This window comes from Echeneis naucrates, chromosome 7 (genome assembly GCF_900963305.1).
Source record: "Echeneis naucrates chromosome 7, fEcheNa1.1, whole genome shotgun sequence".
Taxonomy (NCBI): domain Eukaryota; kingdom Metazoa; phylum Chordata; class Actinopteri; order Carangiformes; family Echeneidae; genus Echeneis; species Echeneis naucrates.
The window spans coordinates 7549324-7567119 of NC_042517.1; the positions used below are offsets into that span (position 1 = coordinate 7549324).

The window sequence follows — 17796 nt, forward strand, 5'->3', positions numbered from 1 at the left end:
TGGCACCACGACAACAGCCAAAGCCCGACAGAGAGACTGACCCCCCTCCAAAATACATCTTTCACCTCCATGATTACCTTCTGCAAGCACCAAAATATCTAATGAATAAACACCCCGTTTATCTACTAGACACCAAATAATCCAACCTCATTCGGTGTGGATCATGAAAAATTTATGTTCTTTGAAAGCTTTGACAAGAGATTTTGCATAATCCTGCACTTTGAACAACAATCTTTAAAACTAGGAACTCCCCAAATCACAATTCTGATATTTGAAAACATCTTTTGTGAGGATTCACAACAGCATGTGGAAAAATACAACCCAGACAGGCTGCAAGTGGTCAGTGACAGAAATCATCAGGAAATAGAAAAGAATTGAATATGAGAGGGCGGTCTTCGGCTTGGTTCCCGGCCTGTGACCTTCCTGTGCAGTTTTCATGTTCTCCCCGTGTCTGTGTGGGTTTCCTGCAGGTACTCTGGCTTCCTCCCTCCATCCAAAGACTTTCTGTTTGGGTTAACTGCTGACTCTAAACTGTCCGTAGGTCTGAGTGTGAGTGTTTGTTGGTCTCTGTCTGTCTCTGTGTGTTGGCCCTGTGATGGACTGACCTGTCCAGGGTGACCCCGCCCTCACCCAGAGTGAGCTGGGATTGGTTGCAGCGCCCTCCATGACTCGGAAACAGATAAGCAGTAGAAGATGAATGAATGATTGTTGGAATAAAAACTTCCAAACAACATCCAGTCATACTCATATGATCATTTTCACTAAATACAGAGCTCAGCGTATTCATAATGCCTCTTAACTTCATTTCCTGGAGTTTCCTTGACTACAGTGAATCAAACTTTCTTGCCTGCGAGATAAACTGACACATGCAATGACAAGAAAGAAAGGGGTTGGCTGCCCAGGAGTCCAACCGCCATCTTGCCTGCTCAGAGCATTACCAATCGACAGTAGAACCCGCACGTTATCGGGTCGTCTCCAAATGAGAAAATTGATCTTGATATAGATTTTAGGATGAACAGGGAAGTAATGACCTACCTGCAGGACTAGATGTCTAAATTGAATTTTGTGCTTACACACTGGATGTTCACTTCTGTCCCTGCTTTCCTTTTAATCCCTGAACATTTCTCCCAAGTGTCCTTATCAGAAAGGCATTGGACCGACTGCCAGTCCCCAGGCCAGATAGTGTCCAGCTACATTGCTTACTTTAGAGCCACAGGCACAAAGGAGTGGCCAGAGCATGACTGTGTGCATGTTTGCATGCACACAGTGACAAACACACTCACAGTTTAGCTGCTCTGTTCAGGGTAGTTCGATTTTGTGACTGGAGTCCAGTGAAAACAATTAGGAGAGCTGTATGTATACGTGGCACTGGGAGGTGGACAGGAGAGGAATAATGGCTCACTGCAAAAGGGAAATACATTAGCAGAGGTGCTGGTGGTGGGTGTTGGGGAGGACAGGGCGGTAAGCAAGCAGACCGTTTGCAGAGTAGCGCAAGTATTTGGATAATACATTCTGAGTGCATCTACAGTATACTGTAATTCATATATATATATGTTGAGACGTGGTGTTCACCAGTGTATTAATATGTGGTGTGCTAGAAACAAATGTTTGTGAAATATAATTATACACCATTTCTATACCCTCTCCTCAGAGTATAATGTAATTATGGGCCTGTCAGAGCTACTTTATATAATCATCAGCTCTCCTTTCTTATTTCAAACCTTTTCTGAGTGTGTGTTTTAGTCTTACTGCATGTTCGAGGACAAAGTTAAGAATGCACACCAGTTGACTGGTGACAGCTTGTCTAATTGAGGAAAACATTGGTTTCCCGTAGTGTATGTGTGTGCCTCTGCTTGGATAGCACACGCGCACACACACGCACACACGCACACACACAAACTACAAAGAGGGCTGTGGCGAGCCACCAGAGATGCTTCTACAAGTTCAATTAGGCTGAAAATTGAGAAGTTCAGTGGCGGAGCCAAAAGAAAGAATGTGAAAGGGATCTGGTTTAGCTGATCAAGGAAGGAGCATGGTGGCCGCCCAAATGGTAGCTAATTCCTAAGTGTAGAATACACACACACACACACACATACAAACACACAAAGTGGAGAAGAGCAGTCAGCGGGCGGAGGGTTGAAGTACATGCCGTTGAGTTGGACGATGTTTCTGGAGGACAGACTCCCTCCTCTGAAGCCACTGGTCACTTCACGTGGTGTGATGATGTGAGAATGAGACGGCAACACGCCTGCTGCCTTCCGCTGGCCAGGTCCTACGGAGCATCCTGTAAAAGAGAGATAAGTTAAAGAAGAAGTAAGACGTTTTCGCTGTTGCTACACAGCCATCATTAACATTGACAACTGTTAAGTCACTGTTGCATTTACAGTACATGAGGTTATCATACGCTCACTGAGCAGCAATGCTTCTTCAAGGAAGTCTGGATGCTACAGCGACTCCGCATTGGAAACCTGGTTAGTGCGCTAACCAGGGAAGATAAAAACAAAACAAGCAGGCTGCTCTCCTCCACTGGAGACAGCCCTTGGCTGGTGCAGGAAACTAGAACTTACACATTCATTTTCTTCTAATAAATTGCGGATTCTCCTCAGCATTGAGCTTTTTTGTCATTGGCAGACCAGTTCTTTACATTCTGATATGTGTCACCTTCAAGCTGGGAAAATAATAACTGCGACAGCTCTAATGCCATCAATGCAATACAAAATACAAGCAACGGTAGAAAATCATTTTTATCATACTGACTGTACATTATAAATATTTTAGATGTATTTCCTGTAATAAATATACAAGAACCAAATCAATTAAATTAATATTTTTCTTGAACAAAAAATTGAGTTAAGAAAAAGATTAGCTGACGTATTCCGTATTATTTACTTCTCCTTAGAGAGAGAAGCTGTCCCAGACTGGCCTGTTAGTGACTTCAGCTTTACAACTGTTCAGACTGAGGCTCTGCACCTGGATTTTACAGGTGTGATTTCAGGCACGTGATGACACCTCTATGAAGAATGTCGGCTGAATAAAACTCACTCTTGATTGCCTCTAAATGGAGCGGAAGTTAATCCGGTATCGCAGCTCCGCAACTGCAGTTTCGATGAGCAACCTTGGCCATTCTTGGTCTTTAATCAAACATTATGTGTAAGGATTGCTTATGAGGAGGAGGATCTCTGCAAATCATCTCTTTTTTTTGATTCCCTCTATTTAAACAACTCATCTGCATTACTCCAGCTGTAGCCAGAAACTTGAGTTCTGGCCCCTGAAATAGCAGGCAAGACCAACATCAAAAGGCAAATCTAGCCAAAGAAAAGACACAAACAAACAAAAAACAAACCAAAATCCATTTTAGGCCAAAGTACTGTTTGAAGTGTTTTGAGAAACAATTACTTTTCAGTTTTGTTTTGTGCCAAATTGAACACGGTCCTGATTAAAACCCAGCTAAGAACACTTGAAGTAGGATCAATATATGGAGACGAGCCCACAGCAGTAAATTAGTGTTCTGAAATTGTCAAAGAGGTCTGGCACCAGGGCTGAACGGCTAATAGAATTTTAATCGAGACTGTGATGTCCAACATTGCGATTAGCAAATTGTAAACGGATATGATGTAGTCTGCCCCAAGAAGCAAGACAGGTAAGAGAAATGATATCTGCTGCAACGTGGTTTAATTTGGTTTTTTTTGTTCAAGTGTTATACTGCAAATACAAATAATAGAAAAACACGTTACCAAAATAAATGTATATTGTATATTGTATTTGCAATATACAATTTTTATTGTTTACAATTTTTATATTGGCATATTATCTTGGTGCCCCACAGACCATGTTTAGTAATAAATCTAGCGACAAAATTGCAAAGTTGGCATCACCAATCAGAGGAAATAAACCTCAATTAGATATTTTTCCCAAATTGCCCAGTCAGTCCAGCTACTGGATACAGAGAGCTGGCAACATGTTGAGTGTCAAGCTGATGGATGGTTATTGGTGGCTGTTTTGACGGAGCGCTGGATGTCAGAGATGTTGTGACACAATTCAACATAAATGTGTGAAACATCATCTGAAAGTAGTTTATTCATTTATGGAGGTGGAGGATATATACATCATTATAACACCCATTTTTACAGAATAATGTATAATAATTATTTAAATTGATGGGGCAGCATGGCGGCATAGTGGTTAGCGCTGTTGCCCTACAACAAGAAGGTCATGGGTTGGGTTCCCGGCCTGGGGTCCTTCTGTGTGGAGTGTACATGTTCGCACTGTGCCTATGTGGGTTTCCTCCCTCCGTCCAAAGACATCAGGTTTGGGTTAACTGCTACTCTAAATTGTCCGTAGGTCTAAGTGTGAGTGTGAGTGGTTGTTGGTCTTTGTCTGTCTCTGTGTGTTGGCCCTGTGATGGACTTGTGACCCCAGTGTGAGCTGGGATTGGCTCCTGCAACCCCCCGTGGCCCAGAAACTGATAAGCAGTTGAAGATGAATGAATGAATTTACATTGTCCTCCATAGTTTTAGTTCAGCCATTACATACTTTGTGTTGGTTGAGAGGTTGGGCTACACAACCTGTTCCTTTACAACCAGACTAGCATTCACTTCTCAACCGCATTTATTTCCCCGTTTTTTTTTTTTTCCTAAATGCCAAAATCATAAGGTAAGTAGGTAAGTAAGCACTCCAGGGTGCACTTGTACTTGGATGTGAATGGCGGTCAGTAGGTCAATATTAGATTTAGCTCTAACATAAATTCATTCTGTATAGAGCCCCTACAGTAGCTGTAGGGTTGCTTACTTCTTTGAACAGTGCTTAACACACAAAGTGCCTTCTAATGGAAGTGTGACAAATAATTGCTGACAAAGTCACAACAACACCACCAGCCTGCAGCCATGCGCCGTCTTCACAAGAGCATTTTCAAATACCACAGGTCAAACGACTTGTTTGGTGCAATTTACAGGTGAACTCATGGCAACACATGAAATCTGCTGCAATTTAGAACAGGTAACTGAAGAAACGATTAAAACAAAAGTTTACTGCTCCCCAAATTATCATGCCCTTTGACACAAAACTCCCATTACTCCCATCTCTCCCCAACCTTTAGAACATCACAACCTACCCAACCAAGGTACTTAATCAGAGGAGGAAGTTTTAAAATTTTCCGAGAGGCCCGGGGATAGCTCTTTCAGGAAGTTTCCCCATGAAGTATGGCGAGTGGAGCAATTAAGTAGCTTTACTGACACCTCGGTGAGCTTTTAAGAGTTTTGTAAGGGGAGCCAAAAGTACCCTCCAAATCTTTTCAAGACAAATGCCTTCATCAACAAACTGATAATGTGCATCAGCTAAATGAGTAATGGGGAGCCGCTGTTGCCATGCAAACAGACACAGACAGTGCACTTCTGCAGATTAATGGGAGAGGTGTCTGCTGTCCCAAAGTATTCCCCTTGTCATCCATCACCCTTCCCTGGCCACACAACTCAGCTGAATATTTTTGTTTGAGCTATATTTCCCAAATAGTACTCTTAAGACATTACTACTGCTGTCGCATAAACACTCAAATCAATAAAATAGCCATGGAGGTCTCATTTGAGGTGCCTCATTACGGGCCTTCAAACCTGCTTTCTTCTGTTTGTTCACGACACAACAAGTCTGCACGGATGCAGTTAGATGACATTCCATGCTTTGTATACACAATAAAACAATTGAACTGATGGTGAACCCAATTATGACCCCCTGATTTAATCATTCAATCGTTTCAATGATCACCTATCACTGGAACCATCATCAGCCTCATCAGATAATACCTGTTTTAGCACTAATCCTGGTTGATGTGGATGTCTTGTTTCTGGTCACATGATCCGTCCTTCCTGCTGAATCACACTGGCATATTGTTAAAACAGAACCGATGATCCCCATCACCGAAATGGGCAATAATATTCAAGGTTTGCATTGCAAAGAATATCCCAGTGCAGCGTCTGCTTCCCTGCGTTGTCTGCGCAGTGGAGAGTAATTGTGAAAAAAGTGCCAGAGGCTGAACTCTATCAAATTTATAGACTATTTCCTGCTGTTGCATGACAATAACCCTATTCTGTGCTACCCCACCTGTCCGCCCTCTTTGCTCGGCTGGCAGTTCTTGAGGTTAAATCCACAACAAACCACTGATTTACTGGTGCTCAGAACAAATGGGAGCAAGCACCAAGGGGATTTCAAGTAGTCTGAAATATTCGATTTCTTCTGCCTCCCCGTTCCAGGCCACTGACCTTTCAGAATAAGCAGATTCTCTCTCACCTCAGGGCTAAGAGAAAGGTTGATAAAGTCGACCCTCAATGTGCCAGTGGCAAGAGCATTTAATGAGTGAGACATACTATATGTGCTCCCTGAGGGAAGTCACCTAGCTAAACTAATTCTAAGGTAAATTTCACTGATATTTTGTTCCACATGTGGCAGCTTTGGGCAGGAGTCTCTCTACTCTCGCTTGCTGCAACACTCAAGTCTCTACAGGGCTTATCGGGCTGCAGCAGATGAGGAGCATTGTGAGGTCCGGAGAAGGTTCAATCTATCTCCTCTACAGTGCTGAAGCAGATACATGCTTTCTGTTTGTTTGTGTTTGTGTGTGTGTGTGTGTGTGTGTGTGTGCGTGTGCATGTGTGGAAAGATAGAAAGGGACAGCAAGACAAAGTGAGTTGGAAAGAAAAAAATTATTTCATATCAAGAGGCTTTCCTTTCTGTCACATATGGGCATTTCACTGTTGGCAAATATCACCATCTTGTTTCCAAATTGGCAATTAAAAGCAGTCATTGTCATTATTTTTGGCAACAAAGCTAAAATTACCTCTTTATAAACTCAAATAATGTGTGTGGAAGATAGAGTTGGAACCTCAAAAGCTATTATATAAACTGTGGTATCCTCAGATACAAATCTGGGCCCAGTTGCAGAATTGATAAGTTTTCATCAGCAAAAATGAGAAACTCTTTCGCATAACAGGTTCCCGGAATATGGTGATGAACCAACCAGTATTATCACCAAGTTTGCACGCAGACGTATAAAAATATTATCTAGGTGGTGAACATAGTAGCTTTGACTTTGGTGGAGCGCAAAACTGGAAATGAATTCTCACTCTTAAATGTATGCATATAATGCACGCAGGTATATTCCAACTGACAATAACATGACACTACATGAGATATTTTGTTTTTGTTTAGTTTAGTTTCCAGCTATTCTAATAGTATAGGATTCTCACTAAATTATTCATAAATATATCACATTTTCTGGCAAATTGTGTGCTAAATGCCAAGAGCTGGATAAAGAAAGTGACCTGGCCTGGCAGGAAAATGATGTAGACATGCAGCCACAAATAAATACATATAGAAAAATACACATACAGAACATCAGAAATATCAGGGCAAGTATGAAAGTTCAGGCTGACTTCAGTACAGACACTGTGTCATCGGCTCATCACATCAGATCCATTTAATTACCTCTATATCTTTCCTTCCATTCTTTACTATTCATTTCATTCATGCTTTTCTTTCTGTTTATCTGTCATCTATCAATGTTTTATTTGCTTGTCTAATTCTTTTAGAGGGATGATACACATTAATCACCATTAACAAGGCATCAGTCAGTCCACACTATCGACCCTTGGAAAAGCTCTGGGCTCTACATCATAATGACACCACAGACACCAATTCTTTCGTTTTGCTATATTTGGGGAGCATTAAACGTCTCTCTTTGATGTATCTCCCATCCCACCTCTGAATTCATTTTCACCCCAGAGATCATGTGGATTTACCAGATGAAATCAATAAAGCATCATGCTTGTTCCTCTGGATTCACCAGTCGATCAGATTCATAAAGCAAGTAGGCGTTCGTCATGGTTTATAGTCTCCTCATCTGTTCCAAATCTGTGTGGGAGTGATGTTTTACCTCCTCAAAACCTCCTGCTGCAGCAAAACCAAACCCCCCAACTCTCTGTTGTTCTGATTGAGCCACTTCCTTTTGTCCTTTACGACGCTGTTAATAAAGGCTGCTTTATGGAATGACTGAATAAGCCTGACAGTGTATATCATTACCATTTAATTAATTACTTGTCAATCCCACCTTGTGATAATTAAAAAGGATATCATTTGACGTTAAACTCTTTTTCATTTGGAAATGACAGTCTGCCACTCACTTTCTCCTATAAAGGTTCATTCTGATGAATTCCCAACTGGGCAAAGTAAAGACACGAGTAATAGCATGCATGACTGAAACACACAAAATGAACAAAGAGAGAGAGTAATATGTAGCCGACACTGTATTGCTTGTCAATTACTCTGGCGTAGTTAGTTAATATGATTATATAACTAATACAGTCTTTTTTAGGGCGACTACGTAACACCAGGGTTGACGTGGAAAATGCTAAATATTAAGCATTTCCAAAGCACTAATTCCACCAGCACGAAAACAGTCATATCATACTCACCACTCTGCAGCTGTGAAAAATTATTTCAATCACTTCTGTTCTGCTGCTTTTCTCAGTGCTGTTGAGTTACTGTCAATGAAAGTCACCATTATCTACATAAGTCAAGTCAAATGAAAGGCATAGCAGGAATGAGAGGGATTATGCCCCTGTGAGTCACATTGAGGCTTTTAGCTTAACAGCAGTAAAAAAAATAAAACAGCAAGATCAAAGTGACTGTAAATATTTGGTGAATGAAAACAGTATTTATGTTAGGGAAGAGAAATTAAGAACTGAATGATGATAATTTTTTGTATTGATAATTATTCATGCTGCAAAAATAAGTGATCGTACCACATCCTGATTCAGGGTGTGTGATATTGGTATAATATTTGATCCCAGGGCAACAATGAATATCGCCAGATAAGAAATCGACGGGTTTCTCCAATAAATCTATAAAGAGTTTGGTTTCAACCTTCACCACATGTAAAATGCCTTGATGTAAATCTGTTCAGATTTGCCACGATATAAAGTGCCATGTGCCATGTGGAAAAAAGGAAAAAAAGGAAAGTAGTTTCCACCCCAGCAGATTGCTATGCAATTGTTAGCTTAGCTGGTGATGTCACAAATTGGGCGTGTCTACAAAATGCTCCAACCATAAATATGCCGAGATATAACAGATCATAGGAAGCATTAGTGTGTGTTTTGAATGAGGCAGCATGGTATAACAGAATAGGTTCATTTGTGATGACTGTGTGTAAATGAGAACTTCCCAGGAGGGGACAGACTGACTTTTAATTGACCACTCATAGCCATAGCCCCTTTTCGGTGGAGCAGTGAAAGTACTCCACGGGAATAGGCTGGGAACAGCGCCCATTTTTCACTGCCTGACACTGCAGCCCGAGGTGTAATCATCGGGTGCGAAATGCCTACTGCACATATATGTGTTACCTTTCTTGACGCTGAAATTCAGCCCATCCTGCTTCGGACTGCCTGAATCCCTTCCCTCCTAAGGGCTGTGTTAGTTGGGAAAGAGTGGAAAGAGCAACAGGGCTGTTTCTGGATACATCAAGAATAACCCGGCATGCTGCAAGAACATCTGCTCTTTTGAAGTTGTATTAAAAGCAAGTACCACCAAGAATAAATGGGACCAGGTCAGAAATGAGTTGATCTGCTAAAATTACAATTTGGGTTCAATCTGAAACCTGAAGCTCTGATGCCATGAGTCATTACTTAATTACTATAAGAGACTTCAGTACTAATGAGTCAGACCACACCCATTTTCAAAGCTGGCCTTCATTTAGTTCTGTGCTACACATCCTTGAAGTGTTGTCACTAGATCCTCCACAGTTGTGACACCACCGCTGTGCCAAAATCTGGACCACATTTTGCCTTAAGGGGACACACTCACACAGACTGACAACGTGTAAACAATACCAGCCACCGGCTGTCGCGGGTGGTAATAAAGGCCTGTCTATTCTATATGTCTGGTTAATTAAAGACTACCATTCAAAAATTTGTGGCACTGGTAAACTTGCCAACATGATCATACAATGACAACTACTAATAAATCTGCGCAGTAATGTGGATGAAGCAGATCCTCAGAATGAGAAGAGACTGTTCCCTCAGTGAACATTTTAGCTTGCTCTCCTAGACTTGTTTTATTGCTCTCTGTGTCATCGACCATTTCCAACCGTAGCTTCATCTCTCGAGCTGTGATCCAGGAACTCTATCTGCACTGTGTCAACACTGAAATACACACTTGCCCTTCAGTTTGACCAGCATGCATTTTTCATTAGTAGTCGTAGTAGAATCTCCTTAATAGAAGCACTCATTCAAAGCTTGAAAATCCCAAAAATCGGAGTGGAAGGGCTCTCATTTGACGTTGGTGATACACTCTACCTGTCTGCCTCTCAATCCTGCTATCCCAACTCATCACACGTCCTGTCAACCCTCTGCTACATCTACCTGTTCATCTGCCTGTGTGCATGCATGATTACATGCCTTCTTGGCACGTATGAGTGATCTGGTATCCATAGATGCTTAATGTATATATCTCAGTGCCCCCACCCCACCCCCCCAGTGAGCATTATGTACAGGCGAAATGAGAGTGCTGACTCACCACAGCTTGATGACAGACAGTGAGCAGCAGTTGATATAGGGCAGATGAGAGCAGGAAACAAAGAGTTAGATAGAGGATGGAAGACAGAGAAAGTGAAAGACAACTAAGAAGCAAGTGGAGGAATGGAGAAAACAGGAAGACAATGATTAAGAGCGAAGAGAGCAGTGTGAGTGAGAAAAGAAGTGACAGATGGAGGGAGAAACAAAGAATAGTGCATGTGAGTCCTCCCATCCTAAATTGATTCTGACTGTTGGCCAGGCCGCTTGATAGATATCTGAGCCTTGATTGGAATTTACATTCCAGACACAAACCCTCCTCCTTCCATCCCCAGCACACCCAATAACCCACTGTGCTCTCAACCTGCTACGAGTGATAAGCACAATGTGCTGCTGTGTTTAGCCCCAACAATTGCACAACACAGACTTTCTGAAACCCGGAGAATGATGCATTGTTTATGAGAGGGAGCATTGTTTTAACAGTTGATTAATGGCGAAGAAGATATCATCAGCCTCCATCTCACCGCAGGGGCACATCAGACCCAAATTGGATGAGTGGAAGCTAAGAGGAAAGGTGCTCAGTTGCTAGACGAAGTGGAACTATCAAATCAAGATATTTTGGCTTGGTTCTGTTTGCTTTGCAGGCCAGCACACCTCCAGAAAATGGGAACTTTAAACAGCAGCAGCAGCAGCCCCCGAGATTCACCATCATTTTCCAACTCTACACTTCAATAAAAGCAAACACACAACATTACTTCGTAATCTGAGGCCCCAAATGAAAAATGACCTGAATATAAAACACGCTTGTAAATATTTCAGCAGTAGAAGTGATTTTGAAACTGGATCATCTTTTGGAAAGCTTAAAAAATATTTTATTCTCGTTTCCTGGCTTTCCTTATTCTTTCCTAAATGTATTTGGGAACACAATTACACAAAAATTCACATTAGCCATCACTTTTCACGTTCACTATTAACTCTCTCCTGTGGCCCAGTGGGGGCAGTGCGAGGTGTCATGTCTCCCTGGTGTTATTAAGCAACAATGGCACTATCTGGCAGGTCTGATGTGTGGCCAAATACTAAACAGCACCCATGCTCATTCATCAGTGCCTAGCATTGTGCTAACATGAATAATATCAAAACTTTCTACTTGGTCTGACAGATAGTGGTTTGTGTGACAAAATATAAACTGATGGCATATCACAACAACTGAGCAAATTTCATTATCTGGTATTCCATAAGATAGTGTGAAGGCGCTCAAGAGCAGCAGGACATCTCTTTGGTATACCAAACGATGCTGTTTGGCTGATTTATCTGTCTCGAAATGTTATTATAATTACTGAAAGGAAATCTAATTTGAAGAACATAACTCTTGGCATTGTCTTCTGATTCCACTACAGTGTCTAACAGAAATGATAGTCCGTACTTCGACTGTTCATTGCCAGTCTTGGCTGTAGCCTACTTACCGATGTTGCCTGTGCGTACATGCAGCCGACCCTTGACGATGGTGTGAACCGTCATGGGACCAGAGGCTGAGTGTCGGCCCAGACCGGCGCTCGTCAGCAGGGTTTCCTCCCCAACATAATTGGTGGTCAACACCTCGACCTCATGAAGAGCCTGGACTGCTGGTTTGCCTTGTCGCAGCATGTACTGGGGATGCACATGAGAGTGTGGGAGAAGGACATAAGGTGTATTTACTCACAAGGTTGTATGCAAACTTTAATCTACTTATCAGTGCAATAGGTGAAATAAGTAAACAAAGCTGGCCAAGAAAAAAAGAAGAGACCAGAACCAGTGGCTCTATAAATGCTGGGTTTGTGTCGCGGCTAAATGGATGAGGTCCGGTTCAAAATAGCTCTGCCCGCTTGTAGATTACTGCCTTGATTCTTTCTCATTTCATGTGTTAGTGTTATCACAGAGTTGTGAAACAAATCAATTCCACATCAAGGTTGGTCTGAGAGAGTCTCCGTGAATAATTAATAAAGAACCCAGATGAGAAGCCCGAAATTTAGAGGTCTTTAATCTGTGGTTTGTTTTAATTTGGAGGTTGAAATGGCAGTAAAGTTGGTGAGTCCTCCAGTCAAATCTGTGGGAGAAGCATTAAATAGAACTAGAGCTGTTCAAGAGACAGTGCTTTGTTGCAAAGATTTGAAATTGAAAGTTTTTTTTTTCTTTTTTCCCCATCAGCAAGAATGTCTGTATATCTAAAAATAAGAAATTCTGCTCCTAGTAGGTGGACATAATTTAACAATATTTTAGACTATGCCTGCTTTCTATAAAGAGTTTGTATGTGACATCCTTTTATCAACAGCACTCATCTCTGCAGCACCAAGCTGTGTTTAAGTAATTTGCAACTGCTGCATGAATCCACCACAGGTACAACAGGTGCAGCATGTTGGAGATGTGAGGTGGCTGTGTAAACGGAATCTCTACAGCTTACAGCTATGGTCACAAACACTCGGCTCTTTACCTTGAGCTCGATGGCAGTAGAACCTATGAGGAGCAACGAGTTGCTGTCCCAGACGTCGATGTGCATGGTGTGAAGCGCCAGGTAGCGAAGGAACCAGCGTTTTTCTCCCGGCTTCAGGAAAACCTCATCCACTCTGAACTGCACCTGCAGACCTGGCGAGTCTGCAAATGGAAGAAGAAACTTTAGACTAATTACAAGTGAAAAGCTTAAGTACTACGAGTATCAAGAGAATATCCTGCTGGGCTGAAGAAAAATCCTCCTCAGGACGTCCTGTGATAGGCCGGGAAGCAATGTGTCATACCCAGGAGGCCACGCCCACGGGAGGGGAACTATTTAACATTATTTCAACATGTCAGATGATTATTTTAACATGCTAGCTGTACAATGAAAAACTCACATAAGTGGGTCTTTCCCATTGTCCCTTCTGTTTGCCTTCATTTTTATGGAGAAATGATCCTACTGAAAGGCCGGAGGTGACATACATCGATATTTACAACTACCTGCTGGAGCCCCCCGGTAAGATCATCATTTTCCCTGATAGAGATAAAAAGTTGGGCTACAGTCACACTACTATGGTTCATCACTTTAAAACAGCTTTTTATAACCCAAACATTTCAAATCTGCCCCTCCTGATTGAAGCCAGCCAGCATCGCTCATTCTCTTCTTACTTTGGTGTACTACAAATTAAACTGTAAATAAAAATATATTGAGGCTTACAATAAATATAGCAACTTCTGACCAACCCATATCAAATTCAGCCTTAGAAATACAACTTCCATATAGACCACATCCGCTTCCGGTTTAAGCCCCACCCCTTATGAGTACGAACAAGGATACAGATAATGTAGATGAGTGAGCAGACACGGATGGTGGTGTACTCCCTCAAGCTTGTTCATTAGTGATTTAACCTCATCTAAGAATCCTGAATCACTGACCAAATGTCCAGTTGGTTATGGAATAACAAAAAAAAAAGCCTTTCTTCAGATGCCTGCATAACTGGCGACCTAATCATATCCCCTATCATCCTGGCCAACAGAGAAACAGGAAATAAAAATACATGATGGTCATTAGATTCAATTAAGCATTTTTCACTTTTTACTGACAGACCAAACAATGACTGAAATAATAACCAGTTTAAAATTAAAACAGTGGTTTCAGCCAAACGTGGAGCAGCCGTCCTCTGCTAACAGCTTTTTAGCAACAGCTAGCTGTTCACTATCTATGGTTCATCACCTTTGAAGATGACTTCATTACAATACTAGCAAAGCCACATTGAAGCTACGCTGGCCAAAATATCTCATGAGTTTTGGAAAGTGCAAAACTCATGAGATAAGAAGAGCATCAAGATTATGTTCAAGTCCCACCTGAGCACAAACACAACTAAGTCCACTACATTTTTGCTTCAATCACCCGTTCATTTCATCGCATTTTTTGCCATTTCTTGGGGGCCCTGCATGCCCCAGTGGCCTAATGGATAAGGCACTGGCCTCCTAAGCCAGGGATTGTGGATTTGATTTACAGCAGTGGCGCAGCGGAAGCGTGCTGGGCCCATAACCCAGAGGTCGATGGATCGAAACCATCCTCTGCTAGCAGCTTTTTCTTAGCAACAGCTAGCTGTTTGATATCCAAAGTTTGTCATATTTGAAAATGACATCATTACAATAGTAACAATGCCATGCTGAAGAGGGAATCTCAGCTTTCCTTAGCAGTGGAAGTAAAGCAGATTTCAACTGTTGTTTTAGTGCCTTGTACCCAGTCTGCCTCCTTTGATCCATTGAAAAGTTGACATGCTAGTTAGCCAGCTCCAGTCTGGCCAGAGCATCTCATGAGTTTCCAAAATCAACTCACTTCAGTGGTTAGATTATGTTCAAGTCCCAGCTGAGGATAGACACAACTGAGTCCACTACAGTTTCGCTTCAATCGCCTGTTCCTGTTTTTTCCTGAGGCCCTGTGTGCCCCAGTGGCCTAATGGATAAGGCACTGGCCTCCTAAGCCAGGGATTGTGGGTTCGAGTCCCATCTGGGGTGATTTACAGCAGAGTGGCGCAGCGGAAGCGTGCTGGGCCCATAACCCAGAGGTCGATGGATCGAAACCATCCTCTGCTAACTGCTTTTTTTTTTTTTTTTTTTATTATTAAAATGCAACATCTACCTATTTAGCCATGGTTTGTCATATTTGAAAATGGCATCATTGCAATAGTAACAATGCCGCACTGAAGAGGATATATCTTCTGTCTTGAAGAAATACTTTGGTATCATGCACCCCCCCCCCCCCCCCCCCAAAACCATCCAGCCCAACCAGTCAAGGCAGATGGCTGCCCTCTCTGAGGCTGGTTCTGCAGGTTTCTTAAAGGAAGTTTTTCCTTGCCACTGTCGCCAAGTGGTCTTGGAAGGATGTGTTGGCTCTCTTTTAGAACTCCATAAAGCGTTTGGTCCAAACCTGCTCTATGTGTAAAGTGTCTTGGTTTGGCATTCTACAAATACATTTGATTTGATTTGGTTTGAAGTTTCACTTTCAGTTACAAACGAATAGACACTAGAAGTTTTTCTTCGGACAACAGATGGCTTCAATTTTTATTCATTTAGCACGTTAGCTATTTTGTCGACTTCTGTGTACAAGTATACATGCAGGGACACACAGCAGCAATTTCATTTTGATTAAAGTAAAGGTTCATATTCATTCTGAGAATGTGAAACAAGTGCCCGCTAATTCAATGACGGCTCTGCAAATGCGCTGACTTGAAATCTGACTCATCCTCTATCTTTAAGCAGTTCAAATAAAACCGACTCCATCAGTGATCCAACTCAGCTGTTGAGTGGGCACGCCCAACCTCCAACAGTGTGTTAATGCTACTATGTGTGCGCATGAAAGGTCTGAGTGTGGGTTTGTGTGCCGACTAGAATCCCAGAAATCCTCCCCAACAGCATCGCTAATGCTGCATCTGAGCCCCCACACTGTCTTTACTCCCATAAGATAGACGTGCGTGGAGGCAGTCGGCAGCACAGGGGTGAAGTAATGAGGACCTTAGGTGACAACCCCGCTGTGTTAAATAGACCAGCAACATATATGGACCCAAGTAGGACCCAACTCTTTTCTTTTTCGAACACACATACATACTTTCATGCTGTGTTCCCATGATGTGTGCATGTACAGCAGACAGACAGGTTGCTCGGAGGTCTCCATTGTGACATGTTGGTGTTTATTAGGATTCAAGTAGATTTGATGGCATATGCCCATTTTATAGTTGGAGGGTTGGAGCTAAGTCTTATTTCAATGAGTCAGGTTTCACAATAATTTTTTTTCTGACCTATTTCTGTCTAGTTCATTTATCCGACTTTAACAGATTAAATTAAAAATAAATATCTATTTGTCAATCTACACCCGCTGAGTGAATCTGGCCAGTTGATGCTGTGATTGAATTTAGTCTGACAGGTGATATTGTCGACATGAGAATCAGATGAAAGCTCTGAGACTCCTGTCTCGTGGATTTATGATTGTGATTACCTCATCAATATGATCATCTATGTGGCAATAAACAAATGAATAAAATTACGACGTTAATAAAAATAAATGGTAATCTAAGAGAAAAATGTCAATAGAAAAAAATCGAATGCTGTATTTTCTTTTTAACACTGTAGAAAAGCCTCTGAAACAGCGTTTAGGCCACCAGGAGACACTAAAACTCTGCAGTGAAAGGAAAGATAAGGTGGGCTGCAGCTCCCTAAGTGCAGGTTACAGAGAAGGTTCCAGACTCCTGAGTAAAATCCACCCACAGTATGAAGGTTTTTTTTTCCCTCATCAGACATCTGAAATGAAATAAAAAAAAATATATAAAAAAAGAATAAAAGCACACAGAGCAGGGAAATCTCCATTTCATATAATGTAAATAGTGATGACAGACCTTCAGTGAAAGACAATAACAAACTTTTTAACAGCTTTCAAGAGAAAGATCAATAGACGCAGAGAGGGAGACAAAGACCAAGGCTGATATTACTGCTCTGCCTCATGACTCCTTTTTCTTCAACATAAACTCCTTCACCTCCCCTTTCCCCAACCACCCGCCAACTCTTTCCACTTGGACCATTAATTCTCCCAGCATGCTCTGGGCTTGTGCGCAGTGGACGGGTGGCAAGGAGAGCACAGAAGGAGGGCAGGAGGGAACGAGATTGTGGTGTGTGTGTGTGTGTGAGAGAGTTTTTGTGCACAAGTGGGGACGAGCTGACAGATAAGACCCAAGGGTTGTACAGGGTGCTGTCTGTGTGTGTGTGTGCACGCATACTGTTGATGCCACACCGCACAACCTTCAGGCAAGGGAAACAATGAGGATGCACTGAGGGCTGAGACAGATGTAGTGACTGATGCAAACTCGAGCGACACAGTAGATGGAGGCAAAATGGCCTTTTCGTTCGGCGACTGAGGTTTTCTGGGTGCAACGTCAGCATTATGATGTTTTTTTGATTCCATATAACATTCTTATTACTTTCTGAAGCAACATCTTAAGTGAATAATCCTCAGATTATTTTACATAGACATCTACATTGATTTGAAGTGGCACACAATATTACTGAAGTGAGATAAGAGTAAGGAGAAAAAACAACGTGTGTGTGTGAGTGTATAAATGTATATTAGGGCTGAAAATCCTTAATCTGAGTAACCACAGTGTAGCTGTGGATGATTCGTGATTAATCACCCTTCTTTAATATGAATAAAAGTGACAGTTTACATTTTCACTGTATATTGTTGGAACATAAAAATAAATGACAGGAGGTGGATGCATAT

At 41.9% G+C, this 17796-nt stretch overlaps 1 protein-coding gene and 1 non-coding gene across 2 annotated transcripts in view; one reads left to right on the forward strand and one right to left on the reverse strand.

Annotated features, from left to right (window-relative positions):
- nphp4 (nephronophthisis 4) overlaps positions 1 to 17796 on the reverse strand; it is a 156534-nt gene that overhangs the window by 20699 nt on the left and 118039 nt on the right. Inside the window, exons 16-18 of the mRNA XM_029506197.1 lie at positions 13018 to 13178; positions 12014 to 12197; positions 2150 to 2284 (exon numbers count right to left, since the gene is read on the reverse strand). Of these exons, the coding sequence (XP_029362057.1) occupies positions 2150 to 2284; positions 12014 to 12197; positions 13018 to 13178 (480 nt within the window). The remainder of the gene's footprint in view (positions 1 to 2149; positions 2285 to 12013; positions 12198 to 13017; positions 13179 to 17796) is intronic.
- trnar-ccu (transfer RNA arginine (anticodon CCU)) lies at positions 14972 to 15044 on the forward strand. The gene has a single exon. It is a non-coding gene; the product is annotated as a tRNA-Arg (tRNA).